Below are 25,289 nucleotides of genomic sequence, written 5' to 3' on the forward strand. Positions count from 1 at the left end.
GGTAGAGTAATCTTGGTTGTAGGTTTTTCCCTTTCATCAGTTTAAATATGTCCTGCCACTCCCTTCTGGCTTGCAGAGTTTGTGCTGAAAGATCAGCTGTTAACCTTATGGGGATTCCATTGTATGTTATTTGTTGCTTTTCTGTTGGTGCTTTCAGTACTTTTTCTTTGTATTTAATTTTTGATAGTTTGATTAATATGTGTCTCTGCATGTTTCTTTTCTGTTTTATCCTGAATGGTACTCTTTGTGCTTCCTGGACTTGATTGACTATTTCCTTTCCCATCTTAGGGAAGTTTTTATGTTAACTTTTGCTTGTATGTAATGGTTTTAATTTCTCCGTCGAATCTGAATGAGATCCTTGCTGGGTAGAGTAATCTTGGTTGTAGGTTTTTCCCTTTCATCAGTTTAAATATGTCCTGCCACTCCCTTCTGGCTTGCAGAGTTTGTGCTGAAAGATCAGCTGTTAACCTTATGGGGATTCCATTGTATGTTATTTGTTGCTTTTCTGTTGGTGCTTTCAGTACTTTTTCTTTGTATTTAATTTTTGATAGTTTGATTAATATGTGTCTCTGCATGTTTCTTTTCTGTTTTATCCTGAATGGTACTCTTTGTGCTTCCTGGACTTGATTGACTATTTCCTTTCCCATCTTAGGGAAGTTTTTGACTATAATCTCTTCAAATATTTTCTCAGACCCTTTTGTTTTCTCTTCTTCTTCTGGAACCCCTGTAATTCGAATGCTGCTGTGTTTAATGTTGTCCTAGAGGTCTCTGAGTCTGTCCTCAATTCCTTTCATTCTTTGCTCTTTATTCTGCTCCCTGGCAGTTATTTCCGCCATTTTATCTTCCAGCTCACTTATCCATTCTTCTGCCTCAGTTATTGTGCTACTGATTCCTTCTAGAGTATTTTTAATTTCAGTAATTGTGCTGTTCATCACTGTTTGCTCTTTAGTTCCTCTAGGCCCTTGTTAAATGTTTCTTGTATTTTCCCCATTCTGCTTCCAAGATTTTGGATCATCTTTACTATCATTGCTCTGAATTCTTTTTCATGTAGGTTGCCTATTTCATATTAGTTTATTTGGTCTTGTAGGTTTTTACCTTGCTCCTTCATCTGTAACAAAGTTTTTTTTTTGTTTCTTTTTCTTTTTTTTTTTTTAATGGATGGTGCTATATTCCTGTCTTACTGGTTGTTTGGCCTGAGACGTCCAGCAGAGGAGTTTTCAGGTAATTGGATAGAGCTGAGTTTTGATGCTGAGATGAGGGCCTCTGGGAGGCCTCAGTCCGATTGATATTCCCTGGGGTCTGAGGTTCTCTGTTAGTCCAGCAGTTTGGATTCAGTGCTCCCACCACAGGAGCTCAGGTCCAACCTCTGGCCTGGGAACCAAGATCCCACAAGCTTTGTGGCACGTTAAAAAAAAAAAGGAAGAAAGAAAGAAAGAAAAAAAGGAGCAGTATGATATGAAAGAATAAAAAACAAAATAAAATTAGAAAGATAAAAAATATATCAGGAATTATAAAACTATTTGAAACAACTGCAACAAGGTAAAATAAAACCACAACAGAAAAAAGAAAAAAAAAAAAGGGAGGGTGGGGAACAAGCCGAAAGGAGAGATCACTGGTTGCTGGCGGTTCCTCCCGTCCCCTTAGGTGTCCGTGGTCCCCCCCGGTGCCTGGTAGGTGCCCTCGTTGTGAGGAGACACGAATTCTGTGTCCTCCTAGTATGCCATCTTGACTCCCCATTTACATTCTTAACGTTTTTATTTTACTGCCTCAGATGTCAAGAATGTTAGACAATGATGGATGGACCTTTATCAGTACAGTATTGAACCATAAAGCACTGTAATCTGATTCTAGTTGATTGAGATATTCTAGCATTACCAAATCATATTTAAAGGAGAATCAATACAAAAGGAAAAATGGTGAGAATAAATACAGCTTTTCATGTTTCCTCTAAATGTGAAAATTTGCATTCTTCAAAGGATTCATCTTTCAAAAGAAAAACAGTATTACTTTGAAAGAGCAACACATCTTTTAAGCACTTAATAGCAGCAAAATCTCTTTTGTTGTTCACACAGGAATTTGTATCTTTTTTTTGGCAGAATCTTGACGGAATACAGAGCCTTGATAAAAATAAAAGACGTGAGCCCACTTAAGCTCCTTTGCGTGGGACTTGAATATTTGATCCTAGAGGTTTTTTGTTAAAATATTCATTAATTTTTGAAGTTATTTAATTCCCCCATTATGGTCATGTTCATTTGGAAGGGTCTTTGATCTGCTGTATAGAACATTTCTTCCATCTGCCGGTTAGAAGGGGTTTTTGTGGAGGACTCACAACGACAGACCAAGTCCTCTATCTGTCACAGGCCCTTTGGAAGTTGAGGATACTGATGGAGATTGGGAAAGTCACCATTGCTCCAGCTCAGTGTAAGCCTGTTACTGAACTGAAGACAAGATTTATTCTTTCTAAAAAAAGTTTTGTTTTAATATAACAGCTGTATTGACACAATTCATATACTAGATAGAATTCACCCTTTAAAGGATACAATTCAGTGGTTTTTAGTCTATTCACACAATTGTGCAACCATCACCACTATCAATTTTAGAACATTTTCATAGAAACCCTATGCCTGTTATCAGGCCCTCCCCATTTCCTTAAACTCCAGCCCCTGGCAACAACTAACCTACTTTCTGTCTCTATAGATTTGCCTATTCTGGACATTTCATATAATTGAATCACACAATGTGCAGCCTTTTGTGTCTGGCTTCTTTCACTTGCCTTAATGTTTTCAAGTTTCATCCATATTGTAACGTGTATCAGTAGTTCCGTTCTTTTTATAGCTGAAAAATATTGCAGTGTATTGACCTTCCACATCTTGTTTATCCATTCGTCAGCTGACGCACATTTGTATTGTTTCTACCTTGTGTCTCTTATGAATAATGCCAGTTTCTTTCTCTCTCTCTTTCCCCCTCCGCCCACCCCCAGTCTTTTTTTCCTTTGTTGTTTTTACTGGGGGGGGGGGTCTCTCTAATCTGCTTGTATTGATAACGTTCTTCCAGAGAGCTTCAGCTCAGCATCGTCTGGGGTGGGGCCTCCCCATGGCAGTGGTTGCTTTATAAGATTTCAGGACCCTGGGCTTCAGTAGGATTTGAATTAACTCCTTTGCTGTCCCCAGAGATGCCGTGGGTGTTTTTCTGTGTAACCCTGAGATCAGGATTTCTGACAGAGGCACAGGCGGCAGCAGAGACATTTCAGGGTCCTGCTGAACCATCTGCTCTTAGGAATGTAGACCTCAGCGCTCACATAATGGCTATTTTTTTGCTCTTGTTTTCCCCCTAATGACTGCTTCTTCATGAGTGACCACCCACTGGGCCTGCATATGGGACAAGGTGGTCTTTCCCCTGAACCAAGGATCAGTCACAACTCCATTCCAAGACGTACACATAGGTCCAGGTGAAGATACGTGACCCAAGGCCCACTCCAATCCCACGATCCTGTTCCTAGGAGCCAATTGATTACTGACACTTCCAACTTAGGTCGGGGAAGTCTGTATAACAGAGGTTCTGTAGGACTCATCAATGCAGCACAGAGCCCCACAGCTCAAAGCACCAGCTAACCAGCCAGCAGCAGCTTGAAGAGCGTGCTTTGCTATTAGTCAGCAGAGCTAGTTAATAAGCAAGGAGAGAAGAAAGACACCCTGTGATGGTGATCACTGTCTCAGTCTCCTGATCACAGCACCTATTGTTGTGGCCACCCTGAAGAGGTAGTGATACCGACCAGGGTCCTTGGCCTTCCACAATCAATAGAAATTGACTAGAGCTCAGACAAGAAATTCAGGCAAGGCTTTATTGGGGCTCCTGCTGCAGCAGAGGGGAACAAGAACAAGCAACAGTTTCCCTTGCTTGCTCCCTGAAGAGGGGATAGCTGGTTCCTTATAGGGGGTGAGAGTAGGGGAGTGCCAGGCTGGAGGGGTGGCTTAGGTGTTTTGCCCGCCCCTTTGGTGGGGTGTCCAATGCAGGAGGGCATGCGCAGGACCCTGCTTTTGCTCCTGACACCCTGTTTTTGCTCCCAGCTCTTCAGAAGTGGCAGTTGGGTGTTGTGGGTCTTTCTGTATCTTCTTGTCTATGATTTGCCCCAAGTGCACATGCACGCGGTTATTTTTAGTCCCTTATCATTTGTTTGTATTCTGTTACTCGAGGAATGTGTGTCCGGGTGCGAGCCCTGCAGCAGAGGGCCCCAGGTCCCAGCCTGTCTCAGTAGGAGGGACCCTCACCCCCAATTTGATTTGGATGTCAAGACTGATGATGCCATACACAAAGCAAGAGGGTATGAGGAAGTTCATTACTCACATAATTGAGGTCTCTGGGGAGAGAGCGGCAGGCCTCTCAAACATGCCTGACATGGCTTGAGAGAGCCAGGAAAGGACACTGGCTCAGCTCTTTTTTTTTTTTTTTTTTTTTTTTTTTTTTGCGGTACGCGGGCCTCACACTGCTGCGGCCTCTCCCGTTGCGGAGCACAGGCTCCGGACGCGCAGGCTCAGCGGCCATGGCTCACGGGCCCAGCCGCTCCGCGGCATATGGGATCCTCCCGGACCGGGGCATGAACCCGCGTCCCCTGCATCGGCAGGCGGACTCTCAACCACTGCGCCACCAGGGAAGCCCAGCTCTTTTTTACTGTTGTTAGAGGTTAGAGGTGGGATGGGGCAGGGTTCAGTGGAGGTGGTAGGGGCCTGTGTAGTTTGAATCTCCTCCCAGCAGCAAAAGAGGGAGCACTGGGCTTAAGTTCTTATCAGCTTTCTCAGATGTGGGGCAGAGGGGCGTGGGAAGTACAGAAGGGGGTGCAGCGTTTGAAAGTTGACAGCTGTGATCAATCAAACATTGAAAAAATAGAGTCTGACCCTTTATTACAGTTCCTGAGTATTTTATTCTTTTTGTTACTATAGTAAGTGAAATATTCTTAACTTCATTTTTGGATTATTCATTGCAAGTGTATAGAAATACAATTGATTTTCATGTATTGAATCATGTATTAGTTCTAATAGTTTTTTAGTAGATTTTATAGGATTTTTTTTTTAATATACAAGATCGTGTCATCTATAGCTAGAGAAAGTTTTGCTTTTTGTTTCCCATCTGTGTGCCTTTTATTTTATTTTCTTACCCAATTGCCTTGGCTAGAACCTTCCATAAAATGTTGAATAGAAGTGGTGAGAGCAGACATCCTTGTCTTGTTCCTGATTTGGGGGCGAAGCATTCAGTCTGTTTTCCTTGAGTATGATGTTAGCTGTTGGGTTTTCCTAGATGCCCTTATTAGGTTGAGATCATTTTCATTTTTTCCTAGTTTGTTAGGTGTTTTATCATGAAGTGCTGTTGGAATTTGTCAAGTGATTTTTCTGCATCTATTGAGATAATTGTGTGGGTTTTTTTTTTTATTCTATTAATGTAAGTACATTGACTGATTTCCTTGTTAAACCAGGCTTTCATTTTGGGGATAAATCTCACTTGGTCATGGCATATAATCCTTTTTATAGGTGGCTGGTTTCAGTTTGCTGTATATTTTGGTGAGAATTTTGCATCTGCAATAGATATCAGTCTGTAGTTTTCTTTTCTCATATTTTTGTCTGGTTTGTTATCAAGGTAATATTGACCTCACAGAATGAGTTTGGAAGTGTTCTCTTCACCCCTCCCCCCATTTTTGGATAATTTGTGAAGAATTGGTATAAATTGTTCTTTTAATGTCTCATATGATTCACTAGTGAAGACATTTGGGCCTGGACTTTTCTTTCTGGGAAGTTTTTGAATTATGAATTCAATCTTTTTGTTATAGGTATATTTTCTATTTCTTCTTGAGTAAGTTTTCATAGTTTGTGTCTTTCTGGAACTTTTCAGTCTCACTAGATTATCTAATTTGTTGAGATATAGTTGTTCATTAATATTTCCTTATAATTATTTTTATTTCTGAAGAATGAGTTGTGATGTCCCCTCTAACATTCCTAATTTAAAAATTTGTCTTCCCTTTCTCTTGTTTAGTCTAGCTAGAGGTTTGTCAACTTTGTTGATCTTTCTGAGAACCAACTTTTGACTTCATTGATTCTCTCTATTGTTTTTCCATTCAGCTTCATTTATTTCCATTGTCTTATTTATTATTTCCTGCTTTCTGCTTGGTTTAGGTTTAGTTTGCTCTTTTCTTTCTTCAGTGTCTTTAGGTGGAAGGTTGCTTTATTGATTTGACATCTTTATCCTTTTTTAATGTAGGAATTTATAGATATAACTTTCCTTCTAAGTACTGCTTTAGTTGCTTCCCATAAGCAACAAAAATTTTTAAAAAAGGAAAAAAAACCCAGGAGATTAATATTGGGACAATACTATTAACTAGACTACAGAACTTACTCTGATTTCACTCATTTTTACATGCACTCTTGTGTGTGTGTGTGTGTGTGTGTGTGTGTTTGTACATGTATGTTTAGTTCTATGAAATTTTATCATGTGTTTAGAGTTGTGTTAACACCACTTAAATCCATTAACATTTCACTTCTGGAGAGAGTTAGAGCTTGTACTTAGAAACTAATTCAGTCCTGTGCAACCCAAGCATGGAAATAAATCATAGATAACCCTTGTAAGGCTAAAATCAACTTGAGTAGGCTGAACAGGCTTGATCTCAGGCATCTACAGAGAAGGAGGTCTACAGAGCTGAGTCAACCATAGTCCTTTGAGAAGGGATAGGGAGTATCAGGGAATCACAGGTGACATGTTTAAGGAGACAGGGGAAGGATTCAGAAATGGGCAGAAATCCAGGGAGCAGGAATTTGCCGAATGTAGTTGATGGTAGTGCAACCACAAGGATCTTAATCTATTGTCAAAATGGAGGTGAATTTCTTATGGCTTTTCTTTCCAGTTACTGTGCATAATGAATGTGAATGGGTAGGACTAGCTCAGAGGAGCAGAGTTGTGATGGACAATTTTGATTTCAAATATACAGTACAGTCAATAGAAATGTGTTCCAAAACCAGGTACAAGAAAAATGGTGTCATTACTTTGTTACAGAGTCTAATCTCCTATATATTCACACCTTGATGCTACTCGATTATGTCACCAGCACCTGTCTCTGCCAAGGTATTGCTGGGCCCTAATTCTGCTATTAAAGGTCAGGGAGGGTAAGTTGGACAATGGTAGATTGGCAATGACCATAAACTGTCTCACAATGAAAGTACTGAATCTTTGTGTATTGCAGGGCTGAACGTTTGTTGGAACGTTAGATGAAAAAACAGAAACAAGCAAAAAACAGAAAAAAAACAGGAAAGGAATTCACTTGTATCATTTCAATCTTTTTAAATTTAATGATGCTTATTTTATAGCCTAATATTTAGTTTATCCTGAAGAAGGTTCTGTGTACACTTGAGAAACATGTATATTCTGCTGCTGTTGGATGGAGTGTTTTATAGATGTCTGTAGGTCTTGTTGGTTTATAGTGTTTGTCTTCTATTGCCTTGTTGATCTTCTGCTTAGTTGTTCCATTATTGAAAGTGGGGTATTAAAGTCTCCAAATATTATTTTGAATTGTTTATTTCTCCTGTCAATTCTGTAAGCTTTTGCTTTGTGTATTTTGGGACCCTGTTTTAGATGTATATATATTTACAGCTGCTGTATCTGCCTGATTTACTGACTTTTGATCATGATAAAAATATCCCTCTTTATCTCTTTCTTGTTTTAAAATGTGTTTTTTTCTGCCATCAATATAGCCACTCCAGCTTTCTGGTGGTTGTTCTTTGCATAATATGTCTTTTCCCATCCTTTTGCTTTGAAACTAATTGTATGTTTGAATCTAAAATGTCTGTCCAGCAGACAGCATATGTTTCAGTCTTGTTTTTCATCCAGTCTGTCAGTCTCTGCCTTTTGACTGGATTGGTTGATACATTCACGTTTAATGTTACTGTTGATATAGTTGGATTTACATGTGCTATTTTGCTATTTGTTTTCTGTCTGCCTCATGTCTTTTTTGTTTCTCTACTCATTACTGCTTTCTCTTGCACTGAGTGAGTATTTTCTAAGGTAGCATTTTAATTCCTTTAGTGATTTTTTTCACTATATTTTTTTGAGTTATCTTCTTACCGATTGTTCTAGGGCTTACCATATCATCTTAAATTATCAGAATCTACTTAATATTTATACTAATGTCAGTGAGATACAGAAATGTTACTCCTATTTAGCTCTATTCCATCTTTCTCCTTTTTACATCTATGTCTGTTACAAACCCAGTAATACATATTTTTAGTTATTACTTCATATAACTTTATGTCTTTTAGAGAAGCAGAGAACAATGATTCCTAAGGCATTGACATGACATTTACTTTCTGATACAAAGGGGCCAGTATTACTCTTTAAACAGTGATTAGTTCTTCTTTGTCCTAGTTGAACATTCTTTTCCAAGCGTTAGAACAGACCTGAGTTGGGAATATTTGCAGCACCAGCTCCCTGTCCCCTCTTCCCTTTGCACTCACCTGATTCCTCCCCTTCCTAGTCCTGACCTAGAAGTCAGGAAACCACCGTTGTACAGATTCTGCCGTCACCTGGACATACGAGTGACCATGGCCTCACTCTTAGGGGAGCTGCTGCTAGAGGAAAGGGCACTGCAGGCCCAGCCTGGCATCTGTTGGTTCTTGATGTATTTCCACACGTAGATGCTTTCTAATATGTAGACTCTTCATTGATTTTTAGACCTTGAATTTTTTTTACAAATAGATCACTTTAATTTTAATCTGCAACCTGGTGGAGCTTTCAGTAGATAATGAAGAGTTGCCTGACTGTAGTGTAAGAACAAGCACTCACAGTAAATATGGCTGCAGTGAAAGTTGTTAAATGGCTTGACTAGGACAGTTATACAGATTAGCAGGATGCTTGGCCCTTTTTCCTTTTAAATGTCATATTAAAGAGCATTTGTGGGCTTCCCTGGTGGCACAGTGGTTAAGAATCCACCTGCCAATGCAGGGGACACGGGTTCGAGCCCTGGTCCTTGAAGATCCCACATGCCACAGAGCAGCTAAGCCCGTGCACCACACCTACTGAGCCTGTGCTCTACAGCCTGTGAGCCACAACAACTGAGCCCATGCACCACAACTAATGAAGCTGCGTGCCTAGAGCCCATGCTCCACAACAAGAGAAGCCACCACAATGAGAAGCCCGCACACTGCAACGAAAAGTAGCCCCCGCTCGCCGCAACTAGAGAAGGCCCGCGTGCAGCAACGAAGACCCAACACAGCCAAAAATAAATAAATAAAATAAATGAATTTATAAAAAAATGAGCATTTGCGTGTTGATAATGTTCTGGTTCTATCTGGTATTGAGAGAATTCTCACAGGGTTGGGACGATAGTCACAGTAGCTATGCATGGAGCCCGGCTCAGACACAGGAGTGCTGAGATCATGCAAGTCTTATAATAATGTTTTATTGTTTCAAATTAGCTGGCTTTGTGCATATCTGGGGACTAATTTTGAAGTTTAGACTAACATAAAAACAGATAATGGAAAAAGGAGAGAATGAAACCTAGCCTCAGTTTAAGCACCTATCAAGTTCTGTGTTACAAGCAGTAGTACTTACACTAACACTTCCAGGCCAGGTTTATCAACCCTGTACCTTCCACGGGAGGAAACTGTGGTTCTTAGTGTTAGGTCAAGTGCCTGAGATTACACAGTAGTAATTGGTGGAGACTAGATTTCAGCCAGCTACACAGTTTGTGCTCTTTCACCTCGTTCCTACCACCACTAAATGCTTCTTCGTATGTGTTTCTATGACTTATTACATACAGTTTATAATTGCCGATGAGTGTTTGGCCAAGGGGTTCTTCACCCATCGTATGTCAGAAGCGTGGTGTATCTCAGCTTCACAATTCTAGGGTGATCTGCAACAGTATTTGTCCTCATCCCGTTCAGCTCCCTAAGCACTTTATACCTTTCTTTATGGCCATATAATAGGGTGAGTTGTCTGTTCTGGTCTCGTCTGCCTGCTGTCTCTCCTCCTCTTAGCACCTGGCCCTTTCTCATAAAGATGCCTTTGTGAATGTGTTGACTCAGACCGTGCAAGAGTAATTGTGGTCTGTTTATGCTGGGGCTGGGTTAATATTCACAATCTGTGTCTTCTCTGTCTTGCTACCAACTGAGATTTTTTTTCTGGTTTGGGTTCATTTTAGCAGATTTAAAGAAACCTTCCGGTTCAAATGCTGCAAAATCCAACCTACCCAAATCTGGACTTCGTCCTCCTGGCTACTCGCGTCTCCCGGCAGCCAAGCTGGCGGCCTTTGGCTTCGTCCGGAGCTCCAGTGTGTCCTCGGTGTCCAGCACCCCGTCAGCGGACAGCGCCCAGCCCGAGCCCAGTCGGCTGGCCAACCGTAAGTGGGGCGGACGGGCGGGCGGGCTTGCGTCCCAGACAGGCAGGACCAGCAGAGGACGAATCAGCGTGTGGGTACAACAGGGTTGCATTTTCTTTGCGTGTAAACTAAGAATTTGGGTTGACTACCTTAATCTACCATTGTTGGGACTTTAAAAATAATCTGCTGAAGGAAAATAAAAGCCTGTTTGGCACTACCATTTTCTAAGTTATGGGGGAGTTAATGTGCCAGAACAAGACATGAAATATTAGTGGAAAAATCATTTTAGTCACCTGTGATTACCCGTCATGCCTTCATATTGGTGGAGCACTTGATTTCTAAAAATTAATTAAACGATATTAAAAATAGGGAAGCCCAGTGGAGCTTCTTCTGCTCTGTACCCAGGAAGGTCCCTGTTAGCTGAGATGGTGTCACTCCAGGCCTGGTTCCCGACACTGGCGTTGTAAGCTGCATTTTAAAGTATGAATTAATAACGTCCGAGCAGGTCACATCAGCTGCTGTCCCTAAAGAAGACCCAAGGCTGCCCCATTTGGCTGAGCCTTTGAGGACCAAACCCCATCTCAGCCTCATCGACTTCAAAGTCATTGTTACTGGATCTGAAGCCATGACACCTCAGATGTTGGGTAGTAAGAATTTGCCAGGGAAATCTAAGCGGTTTTCATGTGGAAAGCTGTTTTGAAGGGATTATAGTAGATGAATCAAGTTGGAATAAGAGGTAGAGACAGAGTGAAAGACGGGGAGGGGGAAGGGGAAGAGGAAGAGAGATTGAGAATGAGATTGATTTTGTATTACTTTTTTCAATTTCCTCTCTCCAATCTTGTTTTTTCCCTATCCTTTCTCGGCTTTATAGAGCTCATGGGTGGAACATTTGTACCTCTGCAGTTCTAAATTTTAGTCTACCTGGTTATTCCTAAAAGTAATGCATCTCGACGTGTTTGTAAGCATTTCTGAGAGGTTCTTGGTTCACTTGATTTCCTGAAGGTGCTGTGTCTCAGACCTACTTTCATATGGGAATCATTTTAGAAACCCCACTGGAATTAGGGATTGCATCATGGCACAGTGCCAGTCTCAAATCTGCAAATGCGTAACTCTTATTTTTCGATATGTGTGTGCGTGTTAACAGTCTGAAGGTTTTGAAACAGAAGAGTGACGATTTGTCATCATTTTTAGGAGTGAAATTCTCAGTGACATGTTTCTGTTTTAGATGGAGCATGAATGATAAAAAATCTCGTATGGTATGTATCTTTCCAAGGAAGGAGTTAAGATTTTGATTTCTTAAAAAAAATTAACCTCAAGGTGACCTGAGGCATGTCCCCATGGCAGCCACTTTTTCAAAAGGAGAGCTGACAGGTGTGGACGGAATAATTACAGGTGAGCTTAGGGCATTTCTTCTCACCTGTGCTTCAAAGCACACTAGGTAGGGACTCCCTGAGCAACCGGAGATAAGAGCTGTTATGTGCCAGAGAAAATAACTCCTAGTTTAAAGATTTTATAGTAAAAGAAATATTTACTCTACTCAGAACTGTTTCCTGTTTCTAAAATGCAATATGTTAGAATTGATCTGTAATTATTTGCCACCTGACTATATATAAAATTTGTCCTTCACCAGTAAATCACAGAAAAACTTCGCCCACATTCGAATTGATGTCTTAGTGCCGTTAACCATTATGCTTATGCTTGTTATCAGATTTAAGGTCAAGAAAACTGCTGTTCCTGTTCTTTAGCAAAGAAATGATGCTTTGATGACAAGGATTAAGTAAAATACGAAGCTCTTGGAAGAGCTGAAAGTCCTTAGACAAATCCTAGGAGCAAATGTTGCCAGTTTAGCTCATGGAAACAGCTAACGTGATATCAGAGTTGGTTCCTTTTTTGTGCCTTGTCTTGTCTTTCTTTAGACACTACTTAGGGTTCATTTTAGGAATATTACTATAAAAAGGGATTGCACCACAGTAAGTAGATGCCTCAAAATCTGAAACATGATTACAATGAGGAACTATTTGCAAATGTGTGACTCATGATTTTAGATACTCACGTGCCTATAAACAGTCTGACAGCGTCCATGTGACTTTGAATGCTGTATGGGGGACACTTTTAAGTGATTCATTATGAACCTGCTAGTGTTCTGTGGCTACCTTGGCTTAGCTGTGACTTTTCTGTGCTGTTTTCCTGGGTCCTGATGGGCAAGTGATACTGACTGTAGAGGGGGGCCTGGGAGCCCCCTGAGTGCGGGTCTCGGCTGTTCCATTTGGAGTCTGCCCTCCACCCCGGGCTCAGGCTCTGCACCATTCATTCAACCCCTCTGGGCAAGGGCTTCCCAAGGCGAGTGCCCTGCTGTGTTTTCTGACCTTTTCCACGAGGCTTTGGCAAATGGGGCGGACACAGGGAAAGGAATCGTCTGTAGGTCCTTAGCACCTGAGGGTATTTTAGCATCCTGTCCACCCCTTCATTTTATAGCTGAGCAAACTGAGATCAGAATGACCTGCTCCCATCCTGGGATGGTATTCCTCTTCCTCTGTTTAGTTCTCAAAGCTGCCATGTATGGTAAAGACACACCCATGATGGGAAGTCATTTCTTTCTATTAGTGAAGCAAATCTTAGAGTTGAGTTGCCTTGAGAGGCCCCTCAGGCCCAACCCACCTGTCCCTGCCCCACCTCTTCCCAGGTGTGTACTCACTTCAGGTGATGGGGAACCTTCCATCATGTGAAGAAGGCAGCTGTTTGGTGAGCAGCTCGCATGGTGAGGCCGTGCTCCTTGTGGGTTCAGGCTGCCTCCCTGTAATTTCTTGCTAGCAGCTCAGTTTCTCTGGATTAACACGCAACCTTTACCCTCATTGTGCTGCAGGAGATCACCCTCCCTTCACTCCTGTACAGGTTCATCACGTGGAGATTATGAGGTTGGCCCATTTCGAACCTCAAATAAAACTTCAAATGACATTAGGTCGTGACCCACAGCTTTTTTAAGATTGAAAGTGAACAGGAAAATAGTAATTCTCTACCTTAAAACTTAAAGTTAAGCTTAAAATCACAGTATTTGAGCAGGTCTGGCCCAATATGTAGCTCATCATTTAAAAAATTCTCCAATATGCTTCAGGCAATAGAAACTTGGAGAAAAACAATTACAGTGTAATTTAGTGTTGGTAACAAACTATAGCCCAAAGTATACCTAGCTGTCAGATTTACCAGCAGTTAGGTTTATAGACTTGATTTTTCTGGTGGGTAAGGAGGTATAATTTAAAGTTAAAACCTTTGGGGGTGTGTGTGGCGGGGAAGGGAAATAGGAAGACTTAGGGTTTCATGAATTAATCATTAGTGAAAATTGATCATATCCCACAAGGATAGAATAATTTATGTGGAGGATCATCTCTCATTGTGGATTCTGAATAACACCTAACCTGTTGGTGCTCAAGAAACAGAAAATATCTGTCAGAAAATAACATGAAGAAGGTGGCCTTTTCAACTGTCCTTTCCAGTTTCTCCTCCTCTTTTTCTCTCTGCAATATTCTCATGTTTTCTTTGTGCGGTGAGCTGAGACCAGAAATCATGAGACAAAGAATTTGAAAGGAGAAATAAAAAAGAAATCTGAAGGATTTTCTCTTGTTTCTTGTTCTGGTGCAGGGAAGTAGTAGAATGTTTAGAGATGTAGGGCTAGAGCTGGATGTGGACAGAGAGACTGACATTGGTATAAATAATCATGATGCATGGATATATGTGCCGACAGCCTTCTAAATGCGTTGGGGTGGAGGCTTCATTTCTGATTCGGGTGATCAGGGAGTTTCTCAGAGGGGGTTGTGAGCTGGGCAGTATTTGGGGAGGTGGAAGTGGGCTCTATCTAGGAGATCCTTTGGGAGGAGCTGTTGGTACATCCAGAAAACCTCCGGAAGCTAAGGGGTTGCCATTTCTGATGCAGCCTGCTGGTTCATCATGGTGGGGTCTGTCTCCTTGGTGCTGAAGTCCAGTGTTTGAGCTCCCCAGGGTCTGTCCTCAGAATGCATCTATCCCAATGCTGCCATCTTCCCCTTGGTCCTCTTGTCCACAGTTTCAGCTCTTAGCACTTCAGACGTGGTACCAGATCCATATCTCCAGCCCCAACTTCTCTCCAGAACTTCTCATCTACATTTCAAATGACCTGTCAAATATCTCCAGCTGGGTGACTCAAGTCACCTCAGACTAAACGTTTCCCCCAAAATGAATCTTCCATTATCTTTTCCAAACTGACGCCGCCTCTCAAAGTTGCTCTATGATGTAATGACATCTATGATCTCCCGTCTACCGAGGCTGGAAATTTTAAAATCAGCCGTTACCGCTCACCATTTTTTTTTTCTTTTTTGCCTTCCCTTGTATTCAGTGATCAAATCTGATCAGTTCTTTCTTACATTTACTCTATCCTTTCTTTTCTCCTCATCATCTTTGTTTAAATCTATGCCACCTGAACCATTCCCTGTACATCCTCACTCTCTAATCCACAAGGCACACGGTCCCAGACAATGTCCTTCTGAGCCTGTTGTGAATGCGCCGCGTGTCCCTGTGCGCACTTGCACAGCTTTCCAGAAGCTACAGGTCCTCCGCGACTTGCTTAGCCCCCTTCTCACCTTTCCCTCGCCCAATCCCCTGACATACACCCTCAACCAGACAACCAGAGCTGTTCACATTTTTCTCTGAGGGCTTTGTGCTTTCCTGCCTTTGGGTCTTGGTTTAAACTATTCATTTCTAGAATGCCCTCCCCCTCCCTCAGATCTGTCTGTGGATTCAGTCATTTTCAGTGCGATTCAAATACCATTTCCTCTAAGAAGACTTCCTTCATCTGTGAACCTGAAGTGGTCCTTTCTCCTAGGAACTCCCACTGGCCCTTGCTTGTATCACTTTTGTGGCTTATCACGTGCCATCTTGGTATAGTTATTTGTTTTTATGTCCTGTCTCCCCTGTGGATTGTCAGCTCTTTGAGGATACAGGGTATGTCTCTTAATAATTTTAGTATACCTCACACTACCTAGCAGGGGCCTTCCACTGGTAGAATTTCAAGAGAAATTCTCTCCCAGTGGAAAGATTTTCTCTTATGTGAGGGTATAGAACAAGAGAGACTTTTGAGAGAGGAACTTGGGCAACTTTCAGAAGTATTTTGTACCAGGAACACATTTTCAGTCTATTAGGACTTTCACAGGTCTTGATGGTTGAAGTTCCATCACTGTGGTTCTCACACTTTTCTAAATTATCTCAATTCTCTCTAAAATGTTGCTTCCATTGACTGTGGTGTACCCATAGATAATATATACAACTCAAAGCATGGAAAAGATAATAGGTCATTTGTAGTATAATTATATTCAGAGCTAAATCGTTATGTGGACTGACCTACTAGTCTCACAGATGTCTAAGATCTTATATATCTCCCTGCATGTAATTAGCCATTTTAAAAGAATTAGGCTAAAACCCAACTGTTGAGGCTTTTCATGAGAGAATTTCAAAGTTTCCAATTAGTTTCCCATTAGACATCTCAATTTAGAGAGACTGGATATTCTCATTAAATTCTAGAGTTTTAGTTCTTATTTTCATACTTAAAATAAATAGGTAGGTGTTCTCTTAATTATTGAATAAAATTTGGGTTCTGGAGATAATGATCTGAAGTGGAAATCACTAACCATTTTGGAAGTTAGTCAGTGAAAGTAAAGGTTAATATGAAAGCTTTTTGCAGTGTTCATTTCAGTGTTTATGCTTATGAATTCTTCCACATACATGACATGTTTGATTTTCTGTAACTGACATGCATTCTAAATAAGATAAGAGGGCTTCCCTGGTGGCGCAGCGGTTAGGAATCCACCTGCCAATGCAGGAGACACGGGTTCCGGCCCTGGTCCAGGAGGATCCCACATGCCGGGGAACAACTAAGCCCGTGAGCCACAACTACTGAAGCCCGCGTGCCTAGAGCCTGTGCTCCAAAACAATGAGAAGCCCGCGCACCGCAGCGAAGAGTAGCCCCCGTGTGCAGCAACGAAGACCCAGCGCAGCCAAAAATAAATAAATGAGAGTGACAAGAAGCATTATTAATAACTCCTACTGAAACAGCCACCAACCTGTCTCATGTTCCATTGGAGAAGAGGGAGTCATTTTTTATTCATGGAAAAAGGAGCTGAACAGGACCTGTGAGATTAAATTTCAGAGAAGCTATCGCCTATGAGATTGAGCCTTATTGATGTCTTTGTACATTCCTTTTCAAAACGCTCGGACAACGATCACGTCTACCCAGAGGTGGGATTAGAGCGTAAATGTGTTTTGTTTCGAACAAAACTGACCATTAATGGTTGAAAGTAAGATAAACTGAAATTGGGGTGATAATAGTTTTATATGTAGTAAACGTAATGTCTAATTGAACTGCCTCATTTGGGGGGCTTGTGTTGGTTTGTGAAGATCGGGTTGCCCACTTGCCCTCACCAGTCCTGCAGTCTTGCAGCATCTGTTACGGGGTGAGCATGGAACTCTGTACTGGGGCCAGGACACCCTGTGGAGTTAGTGTCTGGTGGGGAGGTGGGGTATCCAAGTGCATCCTGCAGGGAGCTGTGAGGGGGCTGTGGCTGGAGACGGCAGAGTGTTGGGGAGGGGTTAGGGGAGGAGGAAACCGAAGGACGGAGCACCTGCCCGTCCTGACCCCACGCCCCTCCAGTCCCCTTGGGCTGTCTCAGCCCTACTGCGTTATATCTTCAGATCTAATTATTCCACTCTGCTTCTAGGTAATGACAGATGTTCTGGATTTGCTGTAAAATAATCCAGCAAAAAAAAGAACAAAACAAAACTGGAGGGGGGGCAGTATAGATAAGGAAAGTTAGGCAAAAGTTTGATAATCCTTGAAGCTGGATGCTGGAACTCTGAGGGTTCATTGCGCTATTTACTTCCCAGTTTGGGGGTTGTTTTTTTTTTTTTTGTATGTTTGAAAATTTCCATTTTCATTTAACCTTCCATGGAAGAAGGTTAAAATCCCATCTCTCTCTGTATTGGTTTTGCTTTCTTAAGAGTCAGTATATTCTTGTCCTGCCCCTAGGTTCTTCAGAACCATTTTTTTTTTTTTTTTTTTTACATTCCAAGCATAGCACGGGGAGATCAGCACCAAACCTAGAGGGGTGGGATAGGGAGGGTGGGAGGGAGACAGACGCAAGAGGGAGGAGATATGGGGATATATATGTATATGTATAGCTGATTGACTTTGTTGTAAAGCAGAAACTAACACGCCATTGTAAAGCAATTACACTCCAATAAAGATGTTAAAAAATATAAATAAATAAAATAAAGTGACCTCCTTAAAAAAAAAAAGTCAATATAGCATAGTGGTGAAGGATGTGGTCTCTGGAAGTCACTGCTGGGTTTGCATTCTGCCTCTGTCACTAGCTAGTTCTGTGACTTTGGGCAAGTCACTTACTCTCTCTGTGCCTCTACTTTCTCATTGTAAAATAATAATAATATTACTACTAATAAATAATGTCAAAAGCCACTGTAGGATTGATGAGAACATTAAATGGAATTAATGTATGCAAACAGGGCCTTGCACAATAATAATAATAATGTTCCAGTGGCTGTTTCCATCCATTTCCCACGTGCAGAAAGTTCTCTGTTGGGAGAGATTTAAAAGCTCAGATGGAAAAATGCCTGGTGCAGGGTGAGGAAACTGGTATTGATAACGTCTAGGTCAGGGAGTCGGCGTTCACTCCATTTCACAGTTGTTATAATCAACTCTCTCATGTACGGTGAGTGCCTTTCTGAGCGTTAAACGAAAACATGTATCATTCATGAAACCGTAAGGTGGCAGTTCTAGAAGTTAATCTCTTGATTTTCATGGGCGTCTCTTACTTTTGGGCTATAAGCTTGTGGTTGTTTGGATATTTATAAAACATAGGCAGGGAAAGTCATGTTTTGATCTCTTTATCTAAAAGGGCTCTGCCATGCCCTTAGCATGTTATCATTGAAGAGAATACATTCAGCTGGGCTCCCTTTAAATGAAACATATTTATGCAAGGTGACTAATACATAGCACATTAATCTAAGCTGATGGCTTTTAAAACCTCTGCTCAAAATAGAAACTGAGAGTTGGATCTGATTTTTATTTCTGTGCCTCTAATGTCTGCAGGAAAAAACGGGAACATTTGATTTTGCAGTGTGAAAAGGGCTTCACACGGCTTCTCATTTTGTTAGAGTCTAATTTCCATTGTACTAGGGTTTTACTCTGTTGGATATCTCAACCCGATTTGGGTGGGTGGGGAAAAGAGAATAGTGAGAACAAAAACCAAAATAAGCTCCTGATTTTCTCTGGAAATGAGGAAGTCAAACACATGCCACTGGTGGATTGAAATGCCTCTTTCCCTGGTGTCTGTAATTAGGTAATTTAAAGTATTCTTTGTAAGGAAGAAAACAGAATCATTTTCACTGAATCTTGCTGTTAATTTTCCCAGTGATTCCCGCACATTCAATTCCTTCTTTTTTTCCTTTCTTTGCTTCCTTCATACACTCACATCAGAATGAGTTCTTCTGGGTGTTATTCGGTGTTGCCTGTAAGTGAAAATATTTTCTTTATTGCTTAAGTAACACCTAGTTTATCCATTTTGAATCAGATATGTGAGCAAAACTGTTAGAAATCCCATTGCCCTTCAAAAGGTTAATAGTGCTGTATTCTTGCATGTTTTAGCACATTCAAGATATTTTATGAAGAAAGGGTGCTTTGAACTATGAACTAAGATAAGAAATATGCCACACTTGCATGCATAATATGTAATAAAATCAGCATTTATGGTAATAGAATAATCTTTGCGAAAGTCAGTGAACCTCAGTGGACTCAGATTTTTATTATAAAAGTTGGAAGGTATCGAATTAAATGAATTGACCACTTTTGGCTCTCAAGAGCTGGGATCTTGTGGCCGAATTCTATAAATGTATGGAATCATTTATGGTTCTTAAGTGGTGAATAGTCAGAATCGTATTTGAGAAACATTAATATGGTAATGGAAGTTAATTAGTTTGGAGAAGAGAGACAGAGAGTGAGAGGTCTTAGTTCTGCCAAAATTAGGGATTCTTCCCGTCTTGGCCTGACCTTATTTTGTTATTTTTCTCCTGTCATATGAGATGGACATTTCAGGACACTAACAGACAGAGAACAGCTCAAAGGTTTTGCTGCCCTGATTTTTTCCTATCAAATACAGAGGTATGAGGTTCTTAGAAGTCACCTTCTTGCTCCGGCCCTTTGCCTAATGCTGGGCATCTTGGATTCTTGGCCCAGCATCAGAACAGAGACGGGGAGGGGCATGACTTCCAGACTCACATTGACTTCTCCCAGGAACTTGACCAACAGGACGTGCTTTCTTGAATTGCTGTAATACGCACAGTCTATCATCTGGGAAGGTTCATAGAGATCCTCGCAGTGTCTTCCTTAAGGCAGCAGATGGGGCAGCACAGATCAATAATTCCTTTTGCTTTTGATGAGAAAGAAAATCAATTAATGGTGATGTCAGAGGGTTCTTTGGCTGCCATAACAGGCAGCAGCTGGGTGGCGAGGGTTGTTGGGACCCTGAAGTAGGTGTCAGCAGTGGGCACGGAAAAGAAAGGACCAGATGGAAAAGTGTCAGAACCGAGAGGGCAAGAGCGCCTGGGAGGGTGGGGCGACGGGAAGGGTGAGGGGGCCACTCACAGAACTGGGGGTTCAGGAGGAGGAGTGGGTGTGCGGGGCTCTGGGGAGACTTTTCTAAAACCGTAGATGCTACCTCTCTCCCTCACTGGTTGCTTTATAAGTTCATACCATTGATCATAAGCCTAGGTCATAGAAGCTGGAATAAATCATCCAGAGCGATGGCACTCAGAGCCATTTTCTTCATATATAAGAAAAGCAGAGTACACGTAATTGAATGTTTTGTTTAAGATACCTTTGTGGGGTGTAAATATAACTACTTAAGCCCATTCTGTCTAGGCAGAGTTGGACAGTATCCAAACTAGAAGGAAAAAGTGGGGCGAGGAGAGAGAAATACATGAAATCAAAGGAAAGCTGGAGGGGGAGGGCGAGGAAGGAAAGTGAGGGGAATGAGGTGCAGGTGGTGACGTATCTGCGGTGGGAAGTAACCAAGAACAGAATACGGAGCCATGAGGGCTCCATCAGCCTCTTCCTGGTTTTCTTGAAGACTCCTTCCCGTGTTCAGCCACTCTCCTGCCCGGCCCTCCCCAAGGTGGAGGACTCGTAAGAGTTAAGCCAAAGCCCAAGGTCAAGGCAGATCTTTGGGTCTCTTGAGATGCAGAAATGTGTATTTTCAAGTAAGGGCGATGCCAGACTACTGGTGAAATACTAGTTCAGCCAGTTAGAAAAAGTTCTTAAATGGATGCGTAGAGATAAAAAGAAAACTTCATTTCTGTGAAACGCAAATCTTACCCCGTGAATTTGTTATGCAAAGAGTAGACCTATTAAATCACTTTAGGCACCTTGCTAGCCTGGTACATTCTTGAACAAGAGCAGCCTGAATTGAAGATAAGACTAGATATGAGAGAAACATACGGTATAAGTGAAGTGAAATGTAGATTTTTATCTGCTAGCAGGTTCCACCAGCTGAAGTGAAATATTATAGACCTTGTGATTAAGTATGTCTAGCTCCCATTAATGCCGTAAGTGCTATTAATATGTGTCTCTTCAGGGACTTCCCTGGTGGTCCTGTGGTTAACCCTCCTTGCTCTCAATGCAGGGGGCACGGGTTCGATCCCTGGTCAGGGAACTAAGATCCGCCATGCTGCATGGCACGGCCAAAAAACATGTGTCTCTTTAGCCAAGAGACACCAAAAATTCTGTCTGGTGAGTGTGATAACTTTTGGAGGCTGAACTACCATATTTTGTTGAATGTTCCTGCACAGTTGAATGTGTGCAGATTGTATATGTGACCAATTGGGTTCACTTGGCGCTTTCAGTAAATAGAACTGCCAACTGGGGTTTGAATAGTGTTGGACTGTGTGTGCACTTGGGAATTTGGCACCGACACCTGAAAGTTCCTTCCAGGCCATGTTACGGAAGAATGACTTTGACCAGGCTGTGTGTCAACCAGCCACATGCTCAGGGTCACCAATAACCAGAGTCACTAAAGACGAGGTGTTCTGCTTTGTTTTCCTTTAAATTTAGTTGGCCTTGCCAAAAATCGCACACCAAAAAGAAGACTGATTTAAATGTTGGAAAAATTGTTTGTATAAAAAAGATGATGTATCTTTTGTACCATTGTATCTAATGTATCTTTCATAATTATATATGAAAATGTATTCTTTTGGTTCCCTTTGAATGATCAAGGTAGTATCAATAGAACATAAGGGGAGAACAGGGCTGGTAGCCGGCAATGCAGGGCCCTCCTCTCTGCTCTGTCACTAACTAGCTGTGTGGCCTCAGGTAATCTGCTTTACTCGTTGGGGCCTCAGCTTCTTCATGGATAGAATGAAGCATTCGGACTTGGTGATATATGACACTGCTTCCAAATGATTCTATTAAAAAAAATCTCATAATGTCAAGTTCAATGACAAAATGTGTGTGTTTATTCTACTCAGTGGTTGTGAGGCCGTAACAGAGTATAATATTCAGCAGATCCACCAGGCATGTATCACAGGGTGGTCTTTACTGTTTTAACGTGTAGATGTCTGTGAATAACGCGAACAACTGAGAGCACGCTCAGTTGGTAGGTAAACGTAGGTAAACGTGAGCCCGCCTCCCGCAAGCCCACCTCCACACCTGTCTGGCTGACCCCAGTGTCGCTACGTGGGGGGCTGCATGGGGTTCAGTTCAGAGATCTGCTTGTCAAGCAGGTGAAGGCGATAGGGGTACGTGAGAATAATTAAACCCATGTGATAGAATTAGATGCACTTACTATGTATTATTTTTACCCTAAATATATGCAGTCAATTTAGATTGTAAGTGGTAGGTTCTGATCTAAAGGTCTAGTTCTTCCTCCCTAAGGATCTGGTGAGAACCTTCTCCCAGTACAGCTAAGATGCTGCAATGTCACTTTCGTATAACAGGCCTTAGTCTATGGTTCCATTTATGTGCTAATTTAAACTTGACCCCAAGGGAAGAGTTTTGTCACAGTCTTGGTATGGAGGGTTACTTCTTCCCATAAGTTCCGGAAAATTCCCTCACTCCCTTTTCTTTTCCACATGAGAGCACTTCTTCACTGTGCCCATGATGTTTTCTCTCATTTGAGTGCTTTGTTCTTTTTTTTTTTTTTTTTAATTTTTATCAGAATATAGTTGTACTAGTTTCAGGTGCACAGCAAAGTGAATCATCTGTGCATATACATATGTATAGGTTCTTTTCCCATATAGGTCATTACAGAGTATTGAGGAGAGTTCCCTGTGCTATGTAGTAGGTCCTTATTAGTTATCTATTTTATGTATAGTAGTGTATATACGTCAATCCCAGTCTCCCAATTTATCCCTCCCCGCTTCCGCCCTGGTAACCGTAAGTTAGTTTTCTACATCTGTGTGGAGTGCTTTGTCCTTTTCCTGTGTATTGGGGTTCCTGAGGGCAAAGAATGAGATATTTCACAACCCTTTTTCTTAGCTAACTTCTTAACATGGGTCGTGGATTTCTCCAGCAGAAACGTGGATGCTGTACCCACAGATTTTGCATCTCCCTGCCTGCTGCCCTGGAGGGACTTGGGTTGAGCACACGCTGCCCTGGCCTGAGCAGAGGCAGGAGCCATCGTTGTTGCCACTGGTGCGGCAGCGGAGGGCCACCTGCAGCCCTCAGAGCCGCGGGAGGGTTGCCCTGCTCTCTTCCACCTCTCTGGTCCGTCTGCCACACCCTCTCGTCAGCCTTTAGGGTTGGCTCCTAAATTGTGACAGCAGCAACGCAGGGATCCTCACCCCATTCCTGGACGTGTGACGTGTGTGTGTGTGTGTGTGTGTGTGTGTGTGTGTGTCTGTGTGTGTGTGTGTGTCAGAGGCAGGAGCCATCGTTGTTGCCACTGGTGCGGCAGCGGAGGGCCACCTGCAGCCCTCAGAGCCGCGGGAGGGTTGCCCTGCTCTCTTCCACCTCTCTGGTCCGTCTGCCACACCCTCTCGTCAGCCTTTAGGGTTGGCTCCTAAATTGTGACAGCAGCAACGCAGGGATCCTCACCCCATTCCTGGACGTGTGACGTGTGTGTGTGTGTGTGTGTGTGTGTGTGTGTGTGTCTGTGTGTGTGTGTGTGTTGGACGTATGTGTGCATGCATACGACCTTACTACAACTTTGGCAAAAGTCACAGTGAAGTCTCCCCACCTCCACCTCTTGCCCTTGCCACAAATAAATGTGATGGGAAACGGCCACCCCAGAATCTCCTACCGTGGCCCCTGTCACAGAAATCCAAGGCGCGAATCTTTTCCCTAGCACTCTTTATTAGAAACTGTGTGTGGCAGGGAGATGACAAGCAGACAGCCTCAGCTGTTAACTGCCAACACCCATTTACTCTGACCCCTTTGAATAAAAAATGAAAAATGCCAACACATCTCGGGTGCCGTTAGCCCCGAAGTTTGCCTCTAAAGTCGGTGCCTACACGGGAGGCTTCTGTTGCCACCAGTGAGGTTTGCTAATGAAAGCAAATGAGCCTGGATGGACCTGTCACAGTGGTTTCACTGAACAGATACGCTAATTAAGCCAGAGGTCAAGGAGCAGGTGTTGTTTCAAGCAGGTGTTGTTATTAGTTTGTGTCCAACAGTGGCCCTGAAAGAACACAAGAAACAGTCCAGTTCTTCCTAGTTTTTATTTCAGTTGAGGAATATATGTGCTCACTGGCTGGTGACTGATTCCTTGTCCAGGAAATGTCAGTTCCCTCCGGCTGGTCCTTTCTATGCCTTGGGCGTCTTCGTGCTTGCACCAGCTTCCTTCTTCCTGTATCCTTAGCTGTCTGTTGCTGCCAGAAGCCTTGCTTTACCATCACAGAAGCCTACAGTGTCCACACTGGCACCTCAGGTATTATCCAGGTGATCATGACCATTCTACAAAAAAGGAGAGGATGTAAGGAACGTCGAGGTGACTTATCACCACCCCAGGGTGAGTCAGTGAGAGCATCAGTCCGACGCCTCATCCCACGGCGCACGCCAGGGCGAGAGGCGCTAAGTGTCGCTCCAGGGTTTACTGGAGAAACGGATGCTTGTTCCACGTGCAGCTCGATCCCATCACGGGGCTCCTACGATGCAAATTGGCAGCAACTGGAATCTGGCAGTTTCCCGTGACGTTCCCTTTGCTGAGGATCTGCCCGCAGTACACGGGAGACCGTTAGCCGCGGGTCGGTACCGGTTGCGGTTCCGTGTGAGCGAGTCCCAGAGACAGGGAGGGTGGAGGTGCGAGCACTGTGTGCTGAGCACAGAGACTGGCAGGACCCTTTACTCCTTATCAGCCTCCAAGGGAGGCGGTGGGGGCAGTGAAGCGTGCTGGGGGCTCAGAGGACGCGCATCTAGATGCTGCCCTGGGCTGTCGCCTTGGACAAGTCACACATCCCTGTGGGCCTGCAGTGTCCTCCCTTTCAAGTGAGGGATGGGACCATGGCTTCTGACACGCCTTCTATGGATCCCATGTTTCTGGTCCCAAGACCCCTGAGCACAAGTTTGTTCCTTCTTACATTTTCATTCGGAAACTGTAAGGAAAGACCCCTTCCGTTTCCCATGTATTTTTCCTTCGTTACGATTGAAGCACATACAAGTTATGCTGTCTCTATATAGTATTGTTAACAATACCGTGTTTGAAAGTTGCTAAGAGAGTTGATCTTACAGGTTCTCATCACAAGAAAAAAAATCTCTAGGAGTTTGGGATTAACACACTATTACACACACTATTCTATATATAAAATAGATAAACAACAGGGACCCACTGTATATAGCACAGGGAGTATACTCAATATCTTGTGATAACCTATAATGGAAAAGAATCTGAAAAAGAATGTGTGTGTGTGTGTG

General features: G+C 42.6%; 1 protein-coding gene across 9 annotated transcripts in view; it reads left to right on the forward strand.

Moving 5' to 3' along the window:
* The window catches only part of MTUS2 (microtubule associated scaffold protein 2), a 543,384-nt gene that overhangs the window by 221,601 nt on the left and 296,494 nt on the right, over positions 1-25,289 (forward strand). For 8 of the 9 annotated variants that reach the window (XM_028497246.2, XM_024125858.3, XM_028497249.2 and 5 more), the window contains one exon: positions 10,175-10,372. In XM_028497246.2, the coding sequence (XP_028353047.1) occupies positions 10,175-10,372 (198 nt within the window). The remainder of the gene's footprint in view (positions 1-10,174; positions 10,373-25,289) is intronic. The other variant, XM_028497248.2, reaches the window with a different exon arrangement.

The sequence above is a fragment of the Physeter macrocephalus genome, chromosome 13, assembly GCF_002837175.3.
Source record: "Physeter macrocephalus isolate SW-GA chromosome 13, ASM283717v5, whole genome shotgun sequence".
NCBI classification, from domain to species: domain Eukaryota; kingdom Metazoa; phylum Chordata; class Mammalia; order Artiodactyla; family Physeteridae; genus Physeter; species Physeter macrocephalus.